At 46.2% G+C, this 20,383-nt stretch overlaps 1 protein-coding gene across 1 annotated transcript in view; it reads right to left on the bottom strand.

Moving 5' to 3' along the window:
- The window catches only part of USP22 (ubiquitin specific peptidase 22), a 44,317-nt gene that overhangs the window by 13,032 nt on the left and 10,902 nt on the right, over nt 1–20,383 (bottom strand). Inside the window, exons 2-6 of the mRNA XM_077746528.1 lie at nt 12,648–12,780; nt 5,910–6,023; nt 4,029–4,130; nt 3,146–3,315; nt 2,016–2,163 (exon numbers count right to left, since the gene is read on the bottom strand). Coding sequence (XP_077602654.1) covers nt 2,016–2,163; nt 3,146–3,315; nt 4,029–4,130; nt 5,910–6,023; nt 12,648–12,780 — 667 coding nt within the window. The remainder of the gene's footprint in view (nt 1–2,015; nt 2,164–3,145; nt 3,316–4,028; nt 4,131–5,909; nt 6,024–12,647; nt 12,781–20,383) is intronic.

Genomic DNA, 20,383 nt, shown 5'->3' with positions numbered 1-20,383 from the left:
CCCGTCTCTGTTCTTCTCATCAGCTCCTGCTCTCCGGAACCTCAAGAGCAGCTCTGCTTTCTTTCCAATCAGTTGCACTGAGATAAGTACCACTCCTATCCGCTCTACTTCGATTTGTGTGCAGACACAGGGGTACACAGCTTACATGGTGGGGGACGACACACATTCGGAAATACTGTAAATACATACCGTGGGACTTTCATTCAACTAGACCATGGGGCAGGCTGTGTGTGCCTATCTCTATCTACTACACATCAAAAAAATTAAATTATTACATAAGAAGAAAGCATGCCCATTGGGTCTTTTTTTTTTTCTTTAATTTTTTTTTTTTTTAATGTTTTATTTATTTCTAGGAGAGAGAGAGCATGAGCAGGGGAGGGTCAGAGAGAGAGGGAGTCACAGACTGAAACAGGCTCCAGGCTCTGAGCTGGCAGTCAGCACAGAGCCCGACGCGGGGCTCGAACCCACGAACCGCGAGATCATGACCTAAGCGAAAGTCGGACGCTTAACCAACTAAGCCACCCAGGCGCCCCGCCCATTGGGTCTTTTGTCAGCAAGAAGACACAAAGGAAAATAAGCCAACAGATACCTGATGGTCATAACTACATATAAGAACACAGTCAAGGGCCATGAACTAGCAAGGCTGACGGAGAATTCTGACGACCATGCTTCCCACGAGAAGAGCCGGACATTTCTTTTGACGTGTGAAAGGGAATAATGTCAGAGGACGGCGTCACAATCACTGCACTGTCTTTTCGTCACACAAACGCGGTTTTAACACCAATGCATTTTCAAGCAGTTGATTTTCAGGGTAGACTAATGCTGGTTATAGAAGTTCCTCAATTATCCTCAAATGCTTGCAATAATAACGTAATAGTCTTACACAGTGGCTCTTTTCTGTCTGTACGTTATACCCTGTGCTGGGAAACCACACCTTACCTGAGCCACGAAGCACTGCTTATTAGGCTCCCCGGGCAAGCACTGAGAGGATCGTGTGTGTGTCTTTCAGGAAAAAAACAAATGAAGCACACAAAAAAGCCAGAACCCAAAGCCATGGCAGCTGATGGAAACAAGCCGCCTTATTTCTGGTTTGGCTTGCCTCTAAGATGTAATGTGAGACAAACAGGGCGTTTGTGAGAGCAGCTCAGTGACAGGAGAGAGGCTGGGAAGGAGCTGTAGGAGGCTGTTCAACCAGACCTGGGAAAAGAAGACGCTGCTCTTTAACAGAATCGATGTCAGAGGAGAGGAGCCGGTCAGGAACCCCTTACCACTACCGTACCAGCCGGAAGGCCACAGGTAACCTGGTGACTTGGTTACCCTGGCACGCTTCAGCTGCACCTGCGAGAATGCACCAGAAAGGCAAACTCCTGACCTCACTCCCGCACCCAGCGAGCCCTCTGGAGCCTGACCCACACTCAGGTTTGAGAATCGCCCGAGCTGATAACTGTGTCCGCACACAGCGAGGAGGGCAGGACGAAGAATCATGAGGGCTTGTTATTCGGTCCTGATCTCCTGCCCACTGTCCCTTTCCAAAAATTCTCAAAACCCACATGCACTTGACACCCCTGAGGAGGCTGTCACTCTCTGGGGCTGGGCTGTGGGACAGAAGCCAAGATCCAGGGCAATCCTAAGAGAGATTTTAAAAAGCCCTTGGCTGGACCCAAAAATGAACATGACTCAGGCTCAGGGAAGCACTGGTGAGTGTGCGGGCCCAGTCTGTATTCTCGGCTCTCTCTGGTACTTTGGAGCAATGACCAGTCCTTCTGGAGACACACAGGGGCAGGGAGCCAGTTTCGATGGCGTCTGGACCATAGTTACCAGACTAACTGCCACGCCGTTCCGCCCCCAGCAAGGTCAGGTTGTCAGAAGACAACACCCAGAACGTTTCCTCTGCTCTTAAAACCACACCATGAGGAACCTCTCTGAGGTGTTAATGGCGTTTCTTACTGGGGACAGAACGCCCGTCAGGTCACCAGTGAGCCGGGACAGGCCCCCGCCGCCCCGCAGGCGCCCACCTTTGCAGTGCCGGTGCAGGACGTCCAGCGCCGCGATGAGGAATTCGTGGGCGTCCTGCTGCTCGTACCCCGCCAGGTGCCGGGCGTGAGTCCACACCAGGTGCAGCAGCTTGTACGGGATGTGGGGGGACCGGTGCCCAGAGTAAAACTGCTCAGAGCCACACACAAAGAAGGAAAAGAAAAAAAAAATCAGTCAGGAATAAATATACTCTGAACACAAAGCGCACAAAATAAATTTAACAACTGCCTAGTACTTCTTCCAGCTGTTCTGACGAAAAATGGTTCCAGTTTACTCCTCCACTCCCTTTATTCTGCAAACTGCATTTTTCTCTGAACTCAATGGACTTTCTGAATGTATATAGTGTTTTCTCCCAATCAGCCAAAATGATGAACCAGGAGCGCCCGATATGCAAAGCAGGCAGGTGGCTGCCGAGCGGGAGTGAGATGCTGCAGCAAAGGAACCGACAAAAACAGACAAGGCTCATCAGCCGGCTCCTCTGGCGGACCCTGAAGTACATTCGGGTCCTCCCGGCCACCTAGGGGGCAGTGCCAGCCCTGGTCTGCGGCTGCCACAGCTGAGCTACTTCAGCCCAGACGAGCTTTTTGGCCACTAAGTGCCGAGGATCCAGGCCAAGGATGCCGGAGGGCGGGCCCGGGCCCCGGCACGCCCTACGTGATGGTCAGGGAGACAAGGACAGGCACGAGCTGGAAGCAACCTAGGATCCAAACAGAACAGAAGCCAATGACAGAGACGTCTGGTGCAGCACACTCAGGTCTGGCGAGGGAAGAGAGGGTCCACTCTCCTTGAGAACAAAGGAGGGAGCGGTGGGTGCGTCTACGCGAAGGGTGAACTCGCCACCGTATTTGTAGAGTGTCTTCCACCGACCGGGCCCCTTTAAGAAGGGCTTATTCTCATCCTCCAAGTCAGCAGAGTACCTCTAAGTGATGCCCCCAGGCCCGACCTAACAATTCCCTTGGGAAACAACGTTCCATAGTAAACGCGTATATTAAATACTCACTGTGTAAGGTTTCAGAAATCTGCCTTCCTTCATTATGTCAACCTTCTTTTTTTAAAGGAGAGAACACAAAGGTGACAGAGGTGTTACACTGCCAGAGTCCACCGCGCTCACCTCCTGAAAGAGTGAGGACATCTCGCAGACCAGACACGAGCTGGGGCTCTGCATCTCACACCTGTGCCTGTCGGACAGGAAGAAGTCCCGCAGAAGCGGCGTGTGGGTGAGAGCCTGGACGATGCAGTTCATGAAGCACGTGTTTCCAAGGTTGATGAGCCCCCGCAGACCTGGGCAGGAGGCAGACAGGACAGCGGGGGTGACGGGCACTGACCTCCACGGCCTGCTGAACCCCAATGGCTCTGCTGTGCCTCCCTGTGCACGTACACGCTCATTCTCTTCCACTCATTCAAGAGGCAAAAAGAAATGCAGCATTTTCTAATTTTTATACCACTTTTATGGGAACTATCCTGAGGAATGTTCACCATCACCCCACTGTCACTTCAGCCATTATATTCTGATAGAACTACCCACAGATATTCTAGAACAACAGAACAGGTCAGAAAGGAGCCTGTCTAACAAACAAAACCTATTAAAAAGCTTCTAAAATGTATTCTTGAAGTCTTAGAGAGGCCAGAGAACCGTCTCACACACATACATTTCTCTCTGACGGTTACATACACAGCCTGCACCTGGTCAGAAAAAACTTGAGTCTTTTCACAGGACAGACCATCATGGCCACACAGGGCAGGAACCGTTTCCACCCATCACCATTAGGCACACTAAGCCTACTGCAGCTCCCCACGGAGGACAGACTCTCCAGAAGGAGTTGGGGGCGGGGGGCAACTGATGGAATGAGTTATACACAGGATTAAAGAGAGCTGTACCAGGAAGCCCACCGTTTTACATCTATTGTTACACCCAGGGAAGGAAGCCTCACTGGCAGCGAGAACAGACGACCGACCACTCCAAGCACTGTCGCCCAGCGCAGGCAGGCACCTACCTATGGTGCAGTTAGAGGTGATCTTTCGCCTCTTCGGGTTGTGTTTCAGCAGTTCGAGCTCCCGTTTGGTTGGTTCCCAAGTTGAGAACTTCTCCCCAACGCCTGAGCAGATGGAAGACAGTTCCAGGTGCCATGAGCTTAATTTTCATCAAGTGTGTTTATAAATAAAAGTGATGGTGATATAATACTTAATCAGGATATATTTCAAAGCGGGGCATCCATAACACGAGGTCTGTCTAGAAATATATTATACTGCAATGGGCTAAAAAGAACACTTAAGAGGAGTTTCTTCTAGAAAATGTGTGGTAAATAAGCAGTTGCCTGTGAGAAGAAAAGCAATACCTCCAGTTAACGCTACTGTCACACTAATGCCAAGATGGATGTTTTCTGCAAAGCCTTTAATCCTTGAATAGAGAGACTGTAGCATCAGCCCCCCTGGGGGGGCGGGGGGGGGGACAGGCTGCACTTGGCATGTAGATGAAGGCTCTCCCATGAACGAGTGAGTTGATGGAGAAAATGCACTTGCAGTTTGAAGATATATCTTGTCGAACAGTTATATCTTTGGGTACAAATGACATACACCAAAGACAACAGTATAGATGCCAGTAAGTGTCACATTTCATCCTAATACCTGTTCACTCAAAGGTCCTTGGTTCCTTGCGACCTAAAATTTCTGCAAAATTCAATAAACTTTACAAGACATAATATCTCATTGATAGAGGGAGCTGCAGAATTATTTCATTTAGAAGAGTTCGATTTTATTCTGGGACATGCATTTCTTAGCTCCTGTGGGTTACATGTTTTTGCCAAAGAAATAATATATTCAGACTCAGTTGCAATGGTGCTAAATTTTTGAGGGAGAAGAATAGGAAGTTGGTAAGGGACTGTTCTCCAGAAACAATTCCAATCACTGACAGCACCTGGTTCTATTGCTTCACTCTCAAAAAATGGGGCTGTTTTAAAAGCAGAGCAACTGGGGCACCTGGGTGGCTGTCGGTCAAGCGTCTGACTCTTGATGTCATACCAGGTCATGATCTCAGGGTTTGTGAGACCGAGTCCCACGTCAGGCTCTGCACTGACATTATGGAGCCTCCTTAGTACGCTCTCTCTCTGCTCCTCCCTCACCCACACCCATGCTCTCCCAAATAATAAATTAAAAAAAAAAAAAAAAGCCAAGCAATTAAGGCCCAAACCCGTAAAACAGATACGTTCTCCTTGTGAGCGGCCATAAGAACCATCACTAGCCACCACGCTCACCAGCCTCCTGGGGTAAACTACACCTATTACTACTGACACCCACAAGCATCTGCCTAAAAAAAGAATAAGGAAGCCAAAAAGAAATCAATGAACAATAAAGAAAACAGCTGCATGTTTGTGCCCATCCCCAACAAGGCCCCCCTTGAAGACAGCACACATGAGGACAGGCAATGACAGCACCAGAGGACCCCACGCTGGGGCCGCGGCTACCAGGAGAGCAGAAAACACACATTGGTCTCTGCCCCTGGTTGCTGGCACAGGGCTCCAAAAACCCTGGTAATTTCCTAAGTGATAAGAGCATTAGGAGCATCTTTTGTTCTAATGAGGGGACTCTTGGTGGGTTCCTGGAGGGGGCGGGTTGCCAGAAAGACGGAGCCTCAGTGAGAAGCTTGGAAGGAAGGTCCAGCTCCCCTCCCCGAGTACCTGTCTGGCCAGTCACCTGGCGCGCCTCCCTCGCCTCCTCAGTGGGCGCTTATGGGAGGGAGTGAGCAAACCAGAACCCAACCTGCAGAAAACTAGCTGCTATCCTATCTCCCTACACTTACTTTCTCCCAGTAAGTTCTGCCCTTCAGAGACAGGAGGACTAAGAGACAATCAGGCACATAAATCTAGGCCAAGCCAAACCTTGCAGTTTCCAAGCTTTGCGCTGTTCCTCTTTGGCAATGATTTCCATGTCTTTGTCATATATGTAGTCCTGACACAAAAAGCAGTAGATCCCGCCATACATGAGATCTATGGCTGCAAAGAGAAAGGAGGGAAGAGATCAGATTTAATTGCAAATGTAAAGGTCGTGCTTGAGGTCACAAATGAAACCTCTAAGAGCTTTAGACATTTTACTGTTTATATCATTTCCCTGCTCCTGAATCATAGCACCCACCTGTTGCAAAAGGACTGACCCCTCCCATTCAGGCCTCTATCCCAAGCAGGTGTATTTTCCCCAGAAGCTTCTGTAAAGGGCTGAAGCAGCCAAGAAAGGGAGGGGTGAGCATCCACATCTCACAAAGAACCTAATTCTCAAGCGTCAAGACCTTCTGTCTTTTCTCTGAAAGACTGGGGTTTTGGGGCGCCTGGGTGGCTTAGTCGGTTGAGCGTCCGACTTTCGCTTGGGTCATGATCTCGCGGTTCGTGGGTTCGAGCCCCGCGTCGGGCTCTGTGCTGACTGCCAGCTCAGAGCCTGGAGCCTGTTTCAGTCTGTGACTCCCTCTCTCTCTGACCCTCCCCTGCTCACGCTGTCTCTCTCTCTCTCTCTCCTAGAAATAAATAAAACATTAAAAAAAACACTTAAAAAAAAAAAAAGACTGGGGTTTTGTTTTTAAACACAGAGGATTTTTATTTTTTAATGTTTGTTTCTATTTGAGAGAGTAAGACAGAGCGCATGTGGGGGAGGGGCAGAGAGAGAGGGAGACCGAATCTGAAATAGGGTCCAGGCTCTGAGCTGTCAGCACAGAGCCCGATGCGGGGCTCAAACCTATGAACCATGAGATCATGACCTGAGCCGAAGTTAGATGCTCAACAGACTGAGCCACTCAGGGGCCCTGAAAGAGTGGGATATAAAACAAGGGAAAACTTTCATGGAGTAGGATCAGCTCAAAAGGATTCTTGGCCACCTGACACACATAACAGTTAAACTACATCTACAATTCCAGACAGGATTACAAAAAGGAGCGCACCAGCTACTGGCCTACTCTTACTTCAAAGGCAGCTATAAAATACCCTCTAACCAGACTCTTGACTTCCTGACCCACTGCTGCTCTCATGAATTTTCTCAACCACTTCATCTTAGGCTCTTAATTACCACATTAGAAAGTAAGATAAAGTCCTTTAAGCACCTAGAATAAAGGTACTATCTCCACTCAACAATTAAAAATAATTTTTTCGGGGGGGCCTGGGTGGCTTAGTCGGTTAAGCGTCTGACTTTCGCTCAGGTCATGATCTCGCGGTTCGTGGGTTCGAGCCCCGCGTCGGGCTCTGTGCTGACTGCCAGCTCAGAGCCTGGAGCCCGTTTCAGAGTCTGTGACTCCCTCTCTCTCTGACCCTCCCCTGCTCATGCTGTCTCTCTCTCTCTCTCCTAGAAATAAAAACATTAAAAAATTTAAAAAAAATAATAATAATAATTTTTTTCGGCTGAGATTCACCAAGATGTTTGACAGGCAATGCAGCATGGAGGAAAGAGCAGAGATTTACAAAAAATGGGAATTAATCCCAGCTCTGCTACGTACCTTTATGGACCTTTGATAAATTACTCCACTTCTCTGAGCCTCAGTTTCCCCTTTGGTGTAACGGTGATAGTAACAGCACTTAACACCTTCTAGGTTTGTGTGATAAATTTATAGCGTCACAGTACACCTAATCATAATCACAGCACTCATCATATCCCACGCCCTAAGTCGCCACAACACAGATCAGTACCACTGCGGTGGATCTCTGAAGTCCTGTGTAGCAGGTGTACTAAGGCTCAGTTTAAGAACCACGTGTTGGGGCGCTAGGGTGGCTTAGTCAGTTAAGCGTCCGACTTTCGCTCAGGTCATGATCTCACGGTTGGTGGGTTCGAGCCCTGCGTCGGGCTCTGTGCTAACTGCCAGCTCAGAGCCTGGAGCCTGTTTCAGTCTGTGACTCCCTCTCTCTCTGACCCTCCCCTGCTCACGCTGTCTCTCTCTCTCCTAGAAATAAATAAAACAAAACAAAACAAAACAAAGAACCACATGTCTACTCCTTGCGGCTCCCCACAAACTGACAAATTTCTTGCAAGTTCCTTGAAAGTCCCCCTCAAAGCTTCACCAAGAGCTCGGTTCCTCCTTGGCATTTCATATGCCTTGAATGGGAAAGTTCCTGGTGTGGGGTTACCAAAGCCAGAGACATACTACGATGAGGAGGACAGGAATTTTCAGGGAAGCAGAGGCACAGAAACTATGCCAGGGGCTCCTGGGAGGCTCAGTCAGCTTTGAAGTGCCCAGCTCTTGACTTCAGCTCAGGTCATGATCTCACACTGTTGAGATCAAGCCCCATGTCGGGCTGTGCATATAGACAGCACAGAGCCTGCTTGGGATTCTCTCTCTCCTGTCTCTCCTCTACATGCTCTGTCTCAAAATAAACAAAAATAAACAAAGTGCCAAGCATGTGGCCAACAGCCCAACTACCAGCCTGGGGAAGGCACATAAATAAATATTTCAGTGTGTGTTCCAGTCTGTCCTAGCCAAGCTCTTCCTCAAAGCACCTTTCCACACTCAGCACTCACTGTGTAAAACTAATGAGGTCAACCAGGGTGCCAGGAGCACTCAGTGGGGGAAGAACAACCTTTTCAACAAACAGTGGTAGGACAATGGGAAATCCAAAAACAAAAGAATGAAGCTCAACCCTTATATCATATACAAAATAGAACTGCAAATGATCAGCAACCTCAGTAAAATGCTACAAGTATAAAACCAGCAGAAGAAAACACAGGGGCTAAGTCTTTATGACCTCAGATCTAGCAATGGGCTCTTAGACTTGACAACAAAAACAAGCAACTAGAGAAGAAAAGAGATAAGTTGTATTTGATCAAAACTAGACTTTCTGCACCAAAGGACGTTATTCAGAAAGTGAAGACAACCCACAGAATAGGAGAAAATGTCTGCAAATCACATATCTGCTAAGGGTTCACTATCCAGAAGATATGAACATATATTTCCAATGTGTGTATATATATATATTTCCAAAATAAAAAATACATATATCTCAATAAGAGACAAACAGCTCAACCCAATTAAAAACATGAACAAATGACTTGAATAGACAGTGCTCCAAAGAAGATAAACAAAGGATCAAGAAGCACATGAAAAAAATATTTACCATCACTGGTCATTAAGAAAATGCAAATCAAAGCCCACAATTAAGACACCACTTCACACCCATCATGGTGGCCAGTTATTAAAAAAGAAAGAAAAGAAGCATCAGTGAGCATGTGCAGAAACAGGAACCGTCATGCACTGCTGGCGGGAACATAAAATGGCGCAGCCACTGCGGGCAAGTTTGGTGGCTCCACAGAAAAGCCAGCACAGAAATACCAGAGGACACTGCCGTTTCACTCTAGGTATACATCTAAAAACATGCAAACCTATGTCCACGTAGAAACTTACACATGAGTGTTTATAACAGCATTATCATAAGAGCCAAAAGGTGAAATCAACTCAAATACCCATTTAATGGACAAAAAGATGAACAAAATGCGGAATATCCACACAATGGAGTGTTACTCAGACATGCAAATGAATGAATTATTGATACACGCTACACCATGGATGAGACCTGAAAACATGCTGAGAGGCACAAAGCATCATATATTGTACAAATTCCTTTTATGAAATATTCAGAATAGGCAAATCCAGAGACCAAAAGCAGATTAGTGAGTGCCAGGGGTTGGGAGGAGGAAAGAATTAGTTCCTGGACGTGGGTGTTCTTCTGAGAGGGTGAGAAGGTGGTTGCACAATGTGATGAGTGACTAAATGCAGCTGGACTGGATGCGCGTTCAAATGTTTCACTGTACCTTATGTGAGTTTCACCTCAACGTAAAATTTAAAAGCTCAAAGCAACACCTCTCGTCAAGGTAGCTCCCCTGGAAAATTATTTCATAGTCCAGATGAGGGCACACTGGCTTCCCTGGGAATTCCCAAAGCCATCAGCCCAGAGGCACCGTGCATGCACCATGCAAGATCCTTTTCCCTGTGGTCGCAGGGTACCCTTGAGAACGGAGGGAAAACACTGGCAATTTGTAAGTGAGCTGACACCCCGCACCCACCAACACATGCTCTTTGGGGGCAACTAAAGTAACTCTTTAAAGACACACAGAACAAAGCTAAAGGCATTACTTTTATACCTTTGTGGCTCATACGGAGAAATCGGGAGTCCCCTTGTGACTCAACATAAAAAAAAAAAAAAACCTGCATGAAACTAGAAGGTATGAACTCAAACAGCTCCAAGTCTGTCACCTTACTCTACTGCACCAGGCCCCACGCTTAGCGGGAATTCCAGTGCCATTTGGGACACTGACTGGTACAGGTGGAAGTACACCAGCAAAGCTGAGCGACTACCCCGAATGAAAGTATGTTCTTTTCCCTGAAGTTATATTTATTACATTGCATTTTGGCAACTTTATAGGGCAGGACCTCAAACTGCTGTCAGACCCTCCTTGTCGCATGCCATACTCACCTGTCCTTCCACGAGACCTTCAGCAATGACTTTATTCTACTAATACTCTATTTTTAAGTACATCATCCACAATATTCAGACAAGACTCAGTTTAGGCCTCCCAAGCTACTCCAGCTAAAAACTGGATGCCTGATGAAGATTCTCCTAATAATCCACTCCAGGTCCCAACACCGTAACTACCAAATATCCCCTGGGAGGCAGAAGACCTGGACCATACGGAAATCGAGGTTCCTCGCTCCCCATACCACTGCTCAATTACCCTGCCCTTGAACATCCTGAAAAATACTCTGTATAAAAGGATAACCAAAAGATCAGCAGCCTAGAAGGTGCTCCGGAGACAATGGGCGGGAGCAGCAGTGCGATGCACGGGGTGGAGGGCGAGCAGGGGCTCTCCGTAAGTGAGGGAAAACGGAGACCACACCCCCAGGCAGGACCAGGGCTGCACGTCCCGTTTTTCTGCTCCAGCGCTTTTCTACTTCAGCCTCCGTCTCCCATGCGTGCCACCCTCCTGTCCACCTGGACACAGAAACTCATTCTCGCTTGGTTAAACATGCCGACACATGCAACCTCCAGTATATTCACGGACCTGAATCCAGCAAAGAACTGGATCTTTCTCCATTTCAAGGTTTTGTTTCTGAAAGCAAACCTTCTAAAACTTACTCATTCCAGCAGAAGTAGAGAACAAGGTTATCAGTCGGTTGATAAAATGAACACATTTCTGAAGTGATTTTTATAGATGATTCTGGTTAACAATGAAATTCTTTAGATAGTTTTTTTAAGGGCACATATACTTCCAATTCTCCATAACAAACCTTTAGGCACACAGAATCAGAGCCCAGGCCTAACAGGAGAGCGGCTTAATGGGTCTGGTCTGAGAATCATATAGGGCAGGCACTTCTCATTCATACTGGTGAAAGCAAAGGTCTACATGAAGTGAATCCTGCAGAATTCTCTCCCATCCACACGGTCCTGACCAGGGTCTTCTGCTTCCAGTTACTCAACGCAAGAGGAGACCACGAACTACCTTGCTCCTCCATGGGCAAAGCTCATGACCAGCAATCTTGGCATGATTAGCTCTCCTTCCAAAAAGGCCAATGAGCTCAATGTCACAACCTAAACTCCTAGCTCCAAGCAGCCTTTTTACTCATGCTCACTCCAAGTTATTAGTTACAAATGAGTCCAGTAGAGAGGACTGAGTCAGTGCATTCCATTTCTACTACTTAAAAAGGCCTAAAAATACCTTTAACTGGAATTGCTGAGCTGCCATGAAGCAATAGTCCTTTGGCCTGGACCTTGTGAAAGTGACTTTCCTAAGGACAACCTAAGAGCCTCACCATCACTCAGGAGAAAACATTATACTAAAGTAGAGAGACACTTAACGAACAGGGTCAGAAAATAAAGCCCAGAGCAAAACTCTGCTTCATGTAATTTCCAGAATGTACGACAGCTTGAACCTGCCAAGTATATGAAACAATTTATCTTGATGCCCCAGTGCTGTTAGCCTTTTTATGACTCTATATTATTGAGAACCATGAAAATCCATCATAGGAAGCAATAAAAATCACTCAACTCCATGCAGGCATTAATTAACACTGTTGGGCTCCTGGGTGGCTCAGTCGGTTAAGAGTCCAACTCCTGATCTCAGCTCAGGTCATGATCTCACAGTTGGTGGGTTCAAGCCCCACACTGGGCTCTGTGCTGACGGTGTGGAGCCTGCTTGAGATCCTCTCCCTCTCTCTCCCTCCCCCCAGCTCATGTGCACTCTCTCTCTATCAAAATAAATAAACTTAAAAAAGAAAGAAAAAAGAAGTCTTAAAAAAATTACCTCACATCTAAGATCTTTCTTTGCGAATTTTTGCCTAATCTAACACTTAACCATGGTTTTAGAGGGAAGAGGACTCTGATTCTCCACCAAAGAACAAGCAGTTTTCAGAGAAACCGCTGAAACAAAGAGCCTTTGGAATCTATCATTTCTTGTGACCTAAGACCTCAACACCCACTTCAGAGCCTCGAGGCAAGTCGAGTGCAGAGCCCCACTGAGTTCCGTGTCTCCTCGCCCCCGGAGTTGCACGAGGACTTCAGACAGGACCCCCGATGAGCCGGGAGCCACGACTCAGGGAACAGCAGGCTGGGGGTGGCCATCCCCGTGCCAGGGACACTCGTCAGAGGGCGCCTTACCCAGGTTGTGCCGCTTGGACTTCGCATGCTCGTGAATATGTTTCTTTGTGAAACAGCCAAAGAAGACACAGTGCAGGCAGGAGTGGAGCCTGTTCAGGTGGACGCCACAGACGTGACAAACACACGACTTCGCCTGAAATGGAGAGAAGACAATTAAAAGCAGCACATGGCACGACAGGCTTCCTTAGCAAGAAAGTGGTTCAGCAAAGTGACTAATGTGGGGAAAGGAATTCACAGTCTCACTGGACTAAGATCCTTTGTTAATCCTTTCAACTGCCCCAAAAGGTACTTTAGCTCAAAACTAGCTCCGTGTAAGAACGCTCGAATGACCAAAACCCCTAAGCTTCTCAGATGTTTGCCACATAGAGCTTGAGGAGCCATCAAAGTCTTCGTGTTCTCCTCCCGAGTCCCGGCAGGGCGCCCCCACCCTCTCAGCTCCTGTGCCCACCCCAGGCCGGGGGCTCCCAGCCTAACCACCCTTACGATGGGTGTCACTGCCTGTTTGATATTCCAGGTCACAAGGCCACAGCAAAGTTAGAAGCAATCAACCAACCAACACACAGGGACGTGAGTCAAAGCGATACAGAAGAAAAAGAAACAGTCTGTTGCCAAGAACTAGACCACAGAAACCCAAAACTCTAATCTCAGCCATTTCGAGCTGTGATGATTCTTATACACCCAAACCGCCCAAGAATGCCACTGCTTTCTCACACAATATGGCAACTACACCGTAGTAACTATAAACTCCCTGCCAATTATCAAACTCAATTTCCAACCTCTGAGATGACACCACAGAATAGAATTCTCCTCTGTTCTGTCGGGTGGGCAGGAAGCAGGGAGATGAAGGAAAGTGGAAAATGAACAGGGTACGGGGCAGGGAAGGTTACAACAGAAACAGGTGCCCACACAAGCCAGGCATACTACCTGCAGCACGCAGTCTAGACATTGGTGCCAGGGGGTTTCAGAGGATTTACCTCATTCAGTCCTCACAACACCCCCCACCCTCACCCCACCCTGGGGGAAGGCTTTAGGCTCTTCTGACATCCGCAGGAAGTTACTGTATATGCTTGTGACCATGCAGGGTGCAGTACACAGGGAGAACGTGGACCAGGACGTGCCTAAGCCCATCAGCCCCCTCACCCTGGAGGCAGCCCCTCCTAAGCTTTGCTCACTCTGCACACACAAGATCAAGGCCAAGTGCCAAGCCCAGTGGTGACAGGCTGTGCCTTCACGTAGAACAGAGGGTGTGGAGGGAGGGTCAGGTCTGGGGACTAGGCTCAAAACCACATTTACATAAAAGACGAATCATGGTTTTTACTTAAATGGAAATCGTCTTCTGAGGAGCTGCACGGGGGACATGGGGGACGTTAATAACCTCGTCCAGCCTCCAGGAGAGGCGGAGCTGGTGCAGGTGAGCTGGGCAGGGAGAGTGCACTGATGTAACTCCTTAAAGAGCCTAGTGGCTGAAGCCCGAGGTCAGAAGACAAATCAGATAAGTTACAACTGTACACACACTGTGGCCAGATAACAGACATTTCTATACATCAGGTTCTCGTTTCTACACATCAGGTTCTCGGGACGCCCACCCAGCAGGGAACTGGGGAAAGACCCAGATCCTGGCCAGCAGCGTGGGATGGAGCAAGCCCCGCAAGCCCCAGGGTCATTCTGGTGCTCTCATTCTAGAACCACAGCGCCACACCACTCAGCATGTCACGGCTGATCCATCACCTTTCAACTGCAGGTAGTTTTAGCTCTGGACCTAAATCCAAATCTGATCATTAAAACCGTATTTCTTCTTCACGAATCAATTACTCTCAATGGTTAGTACTTATTTGTTTGTCTGCTTGTTAATACACAAAAGCTACCTCTGAGAACTCTGTAAGGTTTGGTCCCAATGCCGGACGTCCCAAAAGCACCAGCAGGGACACGCGGGGCCTGATAATACTTTGCGCGAATGTGGGACGGTGTGGGGTGTTTCCTGCACATCACAGGATGGTCAGCAGCCGCTCTGGCCTCCAGCCACGAGATCACAGGCAGCACCCTCCTGCGGCCTGAGAGCCACCACTCTAAAGCAATGCCACAGGATGCTGAGGTTTATGTGACACACTTTTCTAAAATGCCATAATAACACAGATCGTAGTTATAGCCCCTGTTTATTCTTCCAGTGATAAATCAAAGAGATTAATTCACTATAACTGCTTCCAGGAATACAGAGGACATTTTTAAATTACATACACAGTTATATTTGATGTAAACAAAGGATACTTTCAAGTAACTATAAAGCAACAGATCCCTGGAGATTCTTAGTTAGAACTACAACCTAGAATCTATTTGCTACTCACTACAATTACAGATATAATTACAGAATAGGAAAGATTAAGAGGTATCCTTTATCACTCAGGATATTTTAAAGGCATTATTGTGATTTTTAATAATTGCTCTATGAACTTGAAACAGCAAATCCAATTCTATTTATATAACAAGAAAATTCAACAGTAGCATTACCCTGAAAATATTAAGTTTATCTGATTATATAACTATAACACTAATTTTCCCTTAAAGTACACAAAACCTTTTTAAAACAGATAAAAATTAAGCCCTGATTTTTAAATGTAAAAATATATCACCTGTTGTTTTGCAGAATTTCATGAAAGAACAACCTGCATAAAGAAAAAAGATCTTAGCTGCACAAAAAGAAACAAGCAATTACAAAGAAATAGATCAGCTGCAACTAAAAACATGGTAGGGGTGCCTGGGTGACTCAGTCAGTTAAGCCTCTGACTTGTCTCAGGTCATAATCTCATGGTTTGTGGGTTCGGGCCCTGTTTGGGCTCTGTGCTGACAGCTCAGAACATGGAGCCTGCTTCAGATTCTGTCTCTCTCTCTCTCCCCCCCACTCTTTCTGCCCCTCCCCTGCTTGTGATCTCTCTCTCTCTCTCAAAAAAACAAAACAAAAAAACCCACAAATAAATAAACATTTAAACACAAAGAAATTGACCGTGTCCTGATACCATCAGGTCAGGGAAAAAAAAGCCTAAAATATAAATACATACATGTTTCAATATTCGGCTTAATCCTTTTCATTTAAATAAAGTTTATGCTCAACATTAATTTTTTTTAAGTTTTATTCATTTTGAGAGAGAAAGCATGTGCATGAGTGGGGGAGGGGCAGAGAGAGAGAAAGAGAGAGAGAGAGAGAGAGAGAGAGAGAGAGAGAGAATGAATCCCAGGCAGGCTCTGTGCTGTCAGCACCAACTGAGCCTCCCAGGTAATCCGCACCCCCCTCCCACCACCACCACGCTCAATCCTCATTTCGAGGCAACAAATCAGGTTTTATTTAACTGGTGGTCCCCTCACATGTTCACCACTGATGTATGTCACAAATCTATTATCTGTAAACACCAATGACTTGGCACATACCCTGGCCATGAACAATTCTTGAACTGGGTGCTTGAACATAAATGGGCACCTTTTATAAGCCACTGACTCTTAACACCAAGGGGGTCACGTGAGAAAGAATGGGAGCCAGCTTGCGGAATTCCCACTAGGCAATTCCGGTACAATTTGAGTATAATAACGAATAAGAATGGATTATGGGGCACCTGGGTGGCTCAGTCAGTTAAGCATCAGACTCTTGATCTTAGCTTAGGTCATGATCTCACACTTCGTGAGATGGAGCCCCACGTAGGGGTCTGTGTGACAGGGTAGAGCCTGCTTGAGAGTCTCTCCCTCTCTCTCTGTCCCTCCTCTGCTCTCTCTCTCTCTTAAAATAAATACTTTAAAACAAAAAAAGGAATGGATTATACACTGAATAAAAAAGAATCCCCAAGTCCATTCTGATATTACTACACACATACACACAATCTTAACAGTCTTGTTCACAGGAGAATTCCAACTGATCAATGTGGTAGGAAAGACAAAGATACAATTGCAAAATCTTCATTTTATAATCATCATGGTAATAATGATTCTTGCCTAAATGAGCCATGGATGCTAAAACCACAGAGTAGAAAAATATTGGGTCAATAGTCAGAAGGAAGAAGAAACAGACTAAATGTCCACTAAAGGATGAATGCATACACAGATTATATCTACACAATGGAATATTATTTGGCCATAAAAGAGAATAAACTTTTTCTACAACATGTATGAATCCTGAAAACATAATGCTAAGTGACAGAAGCCAGACACAAAAGGTCACGTATGCATGATTCCATCAATATGGAATGTTCACAATAGGTAAATCCAAAAAGACAGAACAGAGATTAGAGGTTGCCAGGAGCTGGGGGGGAGAGAGAATGGGGAGCAGATAAAAGTGATTTGAACATTGGTAGAAATAGGATGATGACTGTACATTATGAATACACTGAATTGTTCATTTGATTTTTAATTTTTAAAAATTTTATCTTAAAGAGAGAGAGCATGAGCAAGAGAGAGAGAATCCCCAGCAGGCACCATGCTCAGCATGGAGCCCAATGCAGGGCTCGATCCCATGATCTTGGAGTTATGACCCGAGCTGAAATCAAGGGTCTGATGCTCAGAATGAACCACCCCAGCGCCCGCCTGGTGAATTGTTCTTTTTAAAGTGGTTACTTCTTAAGTTATGATTTCACCTCAACTTGAAAAATACACTGTATACACTGTATGTTAACTAACTCAACAATACATTATGTTTAAAAAAATACACTGAATGACTTACATACCCGTGTACGTATGCATGTGTACACACATGTGGATGTATGCACATATGTCTGTATATAGTATACTGGGGCACTGGATATTTAATTTCAAAGTATCACCCCACAGATGACTTGTGTTAATTGAAAAGGTAAAATTAGGTTACCTTTGGAACAGAGAACTCTGGCCAGGAAACACCACCTCATCCAAACCCTACCATCCCCAAATAAACAACCGCTGAATCTAGACAGATGTGTATGATACTCATATCATATGAGTTAGAATTCTTGCTATTTCTGTAGGTTTCAGTTTTTAAAATAAATCAAGGAAAAACAACTATTAAATAATACTTACCCTAAAACTCAGTAATTCCATTCCTAAGTTTACATATAACATAAATAGGACCTTATATATGACAGAAACGCATATATCAAGGACACCAAAAGACACATAAAATATCGTAACTGTAGTACCCCAGACGTGAAAATAAATAAAATATTCATCTGTAGCATAAAGAATAAACTGCGGTGGTACAGCCTCTGGACGGGTGCCAGAGCAACCACAAGGAGCTCACGGTGCATCAGCAGCAGGGAGGACCTCACAACAGAGCACAGAGGAGGCTGTCCATGGAAATGTGCAGACGGCATGCTACTATCATACAGAGTCCCAGAGCTGGCAAAGGTAATTTCATGGTCACGTATGGGTGGATCATACACTCTGCTGAGGGAGGACCGGGAAGGGGCTCAAAGGAGACGCCTGGAGCATTGGGTGTCCGCTCTCCTCTGTGCGGCCAGGACATGAGCATGCTCACCTCAAATGAACTCACTTCACCAAGGAGTACGCTTCCATAAAAGGAGGGATAAAAAGCCATAATACAAAATAATAAACACAGAGACAGTACATATGATTCAGCTGAGAAACCCAAACACTATGAAATTTACAAGGCAAACCACATCAGATGAATGAGCACTGGGGAAGTCAGGAAAGTCTGTATACAAGAGCAGAAAGCTCAAAATCTATGGAATTCTACAGAACGAATGTTTCTTATAAGGGGTAGGACCTCAATTCATATGGAATCAAGAGAATCAACTGAAAGTGGAAAACCTTGTCATCACTAAGAACAAGGAGGAAAACCATTTCATCATGGACCAAATTTCTTCCTCTGGGTGACCGTGTTCATGTGTGTAAAACCTAGGACAGTCAACTGCAGGTGGCTGAGCACCTGTCAGTGAAGGCCTTTTACTGAGTTGATGGATTCAACAACTAAGAGACAAGTTCCCAGGGCACCTGGGTGCCTCAGTCTGTTGAGTGTCCAACTTCGGCTCAGGTCATGATCTCACCGTTCGTGAGCTTGAGCCCCTCATCTGGCTCTCTTCTGTCAGCGCAGAGCCCACTTGGGATCCTCTGTCCCCCACCCCCTCAGAAATGAACAAGCATTAAAAAAAAAAAGAGAGAGACCAGTTCTCTAACATTAATCAAGCAGCCAGTCAAGAGGCAACAGACACTAAATACAGAAAACGGAAATCTACCTTTGATGTTGTGCTTCATACTGTTATTTCTCAGTATCAGCACTGTCCAAAAAACAGTCTGTGACGCTGGAAAGGTTATGTGCCTGCGCTGTCTGTTATAATAGTCATTTGCTACATGTGACTACAGCAACCAAGAAACTCGATTTTAGATTTTATTTCCTATTAATTATAAAGAGCGCACATGCTAGTGACTACAGAGCTGCACAGCACAGTTCTAGATCCTGATATGAGCGATCACTAACTCACACAGAGTTCGTACTATCGGTCTCCTGCGGTCACCTATCACAGAGGCTGAAGCACGGAAACTAGTGCAGCTCGCATTAACTTTGGATAACGTATAAAGCAGTACACATAGTACCGACATTTGTAGGTTTGAAACCCAAACTCAGGATTTTTTTAATTTTTAGGAAAGCACAGGTGGGGGAGGCACTGAGAGGGGGGACAGAGGATCTGAAGCGGGCTCTGCACTGACAGCAACAAGCCTGACATGGGGCTTGAATGCACAATCTGCGAGATCATGACCTGAGATGAAGTCAGACCCTCGACCAGCTGAGCCACCTAGGGACCTGGCAAACTCAGGATGTTTAAACAAAGGCAAGTGATGAGTCCTGTCAACTACTGGTGAAAATAATGAGGTACATGTGAATGACTTATTCAAAGCCAGCTGCAGACTTCTAGCTAATTCTTTACAATCTTGCATTCATTTGCAGCTAGTCTGGTGAAGCACTCAACTTCCTTCACAGGGCATGTGAGTGGGTTCAGTTCCTGTTTCCACCACTTTTCCTGTGAGACACTGAGCAAGTCGAACAATTCTTTGCCTCAGTTTCTTCACTTTTAAAATGTGGACACGGGANAAAGAAAGAAAGAAAGAAAGAAAGAAAGAAAAAGAAAGAAAACGAAAAAGAAAGAAAACGTGGACACAATTCAGGGCATTTGGGTGGCTCAGTCAGGTAAGGGTCTGACTTCGGCTCAGGTCACGATCTCCCAGTTTATGAGTTTAAGCCCTGCATCTGGCTCTGCATGCTCAAAGTGCGGAGCCTGGTTTGGATTCTCTTTCTCTCAAAATAAATAAAATTAAACTGTGGACACGTTTCTACCCATACAGCCATTACAAGGATTAAACAATTCGATGCTTTTCATGGACTGAGGACACTGCCTATAGGATTCGTAGGGCTAACAGGGGGTCCCTAAAAGGTGTGTCCCTGTCTTAATCTCCAGAACCTGTGAATGCTACCTTATTCCAAAAAAGTATTTTGCATATTTATTTAAGGGTCTTGAGATGAGATTATACCTTATTTGGGATGGCCCTAAATGCCATCCTGAGTGTCCTTGAAGAAAGGCAGAACACCCCAGACACAGGAATGGAGGCAAGGTGAAAGAGGAGGCTGCAAACGGGAGGGGGTGTGGCTTGAGCTGCCACAGGCCAGGAAGGGTTCCCCTGCCCTGCCCGGGGAGCCTCTGTAGAGCCGTGGTCCTGCCAACACCAGATTCTGAGCGTCTAGCCTCCAGAACTCGTTCTCAAGCACCCAG

Source organism: Crocuta crocuta, unplaced genomic scaffold (assembly GCF_008692635.1).
Source record: "Crocuta crocuta isolate KB4526 unplaced genomic scaffold, BGI_CrCroc_1.0 scaffold139, whole genome shotgun sequence".
NCBI lineage: Eukaryota > Metazoa > Chordata > Mammalia > Carnivora > Hyaenidae > Crocuta > Crocuta crocuta.
Note: the sequence above shows the minus strand (reverse complement) of the source record. Positions and strands in the feature narration are given on the sequence as shown.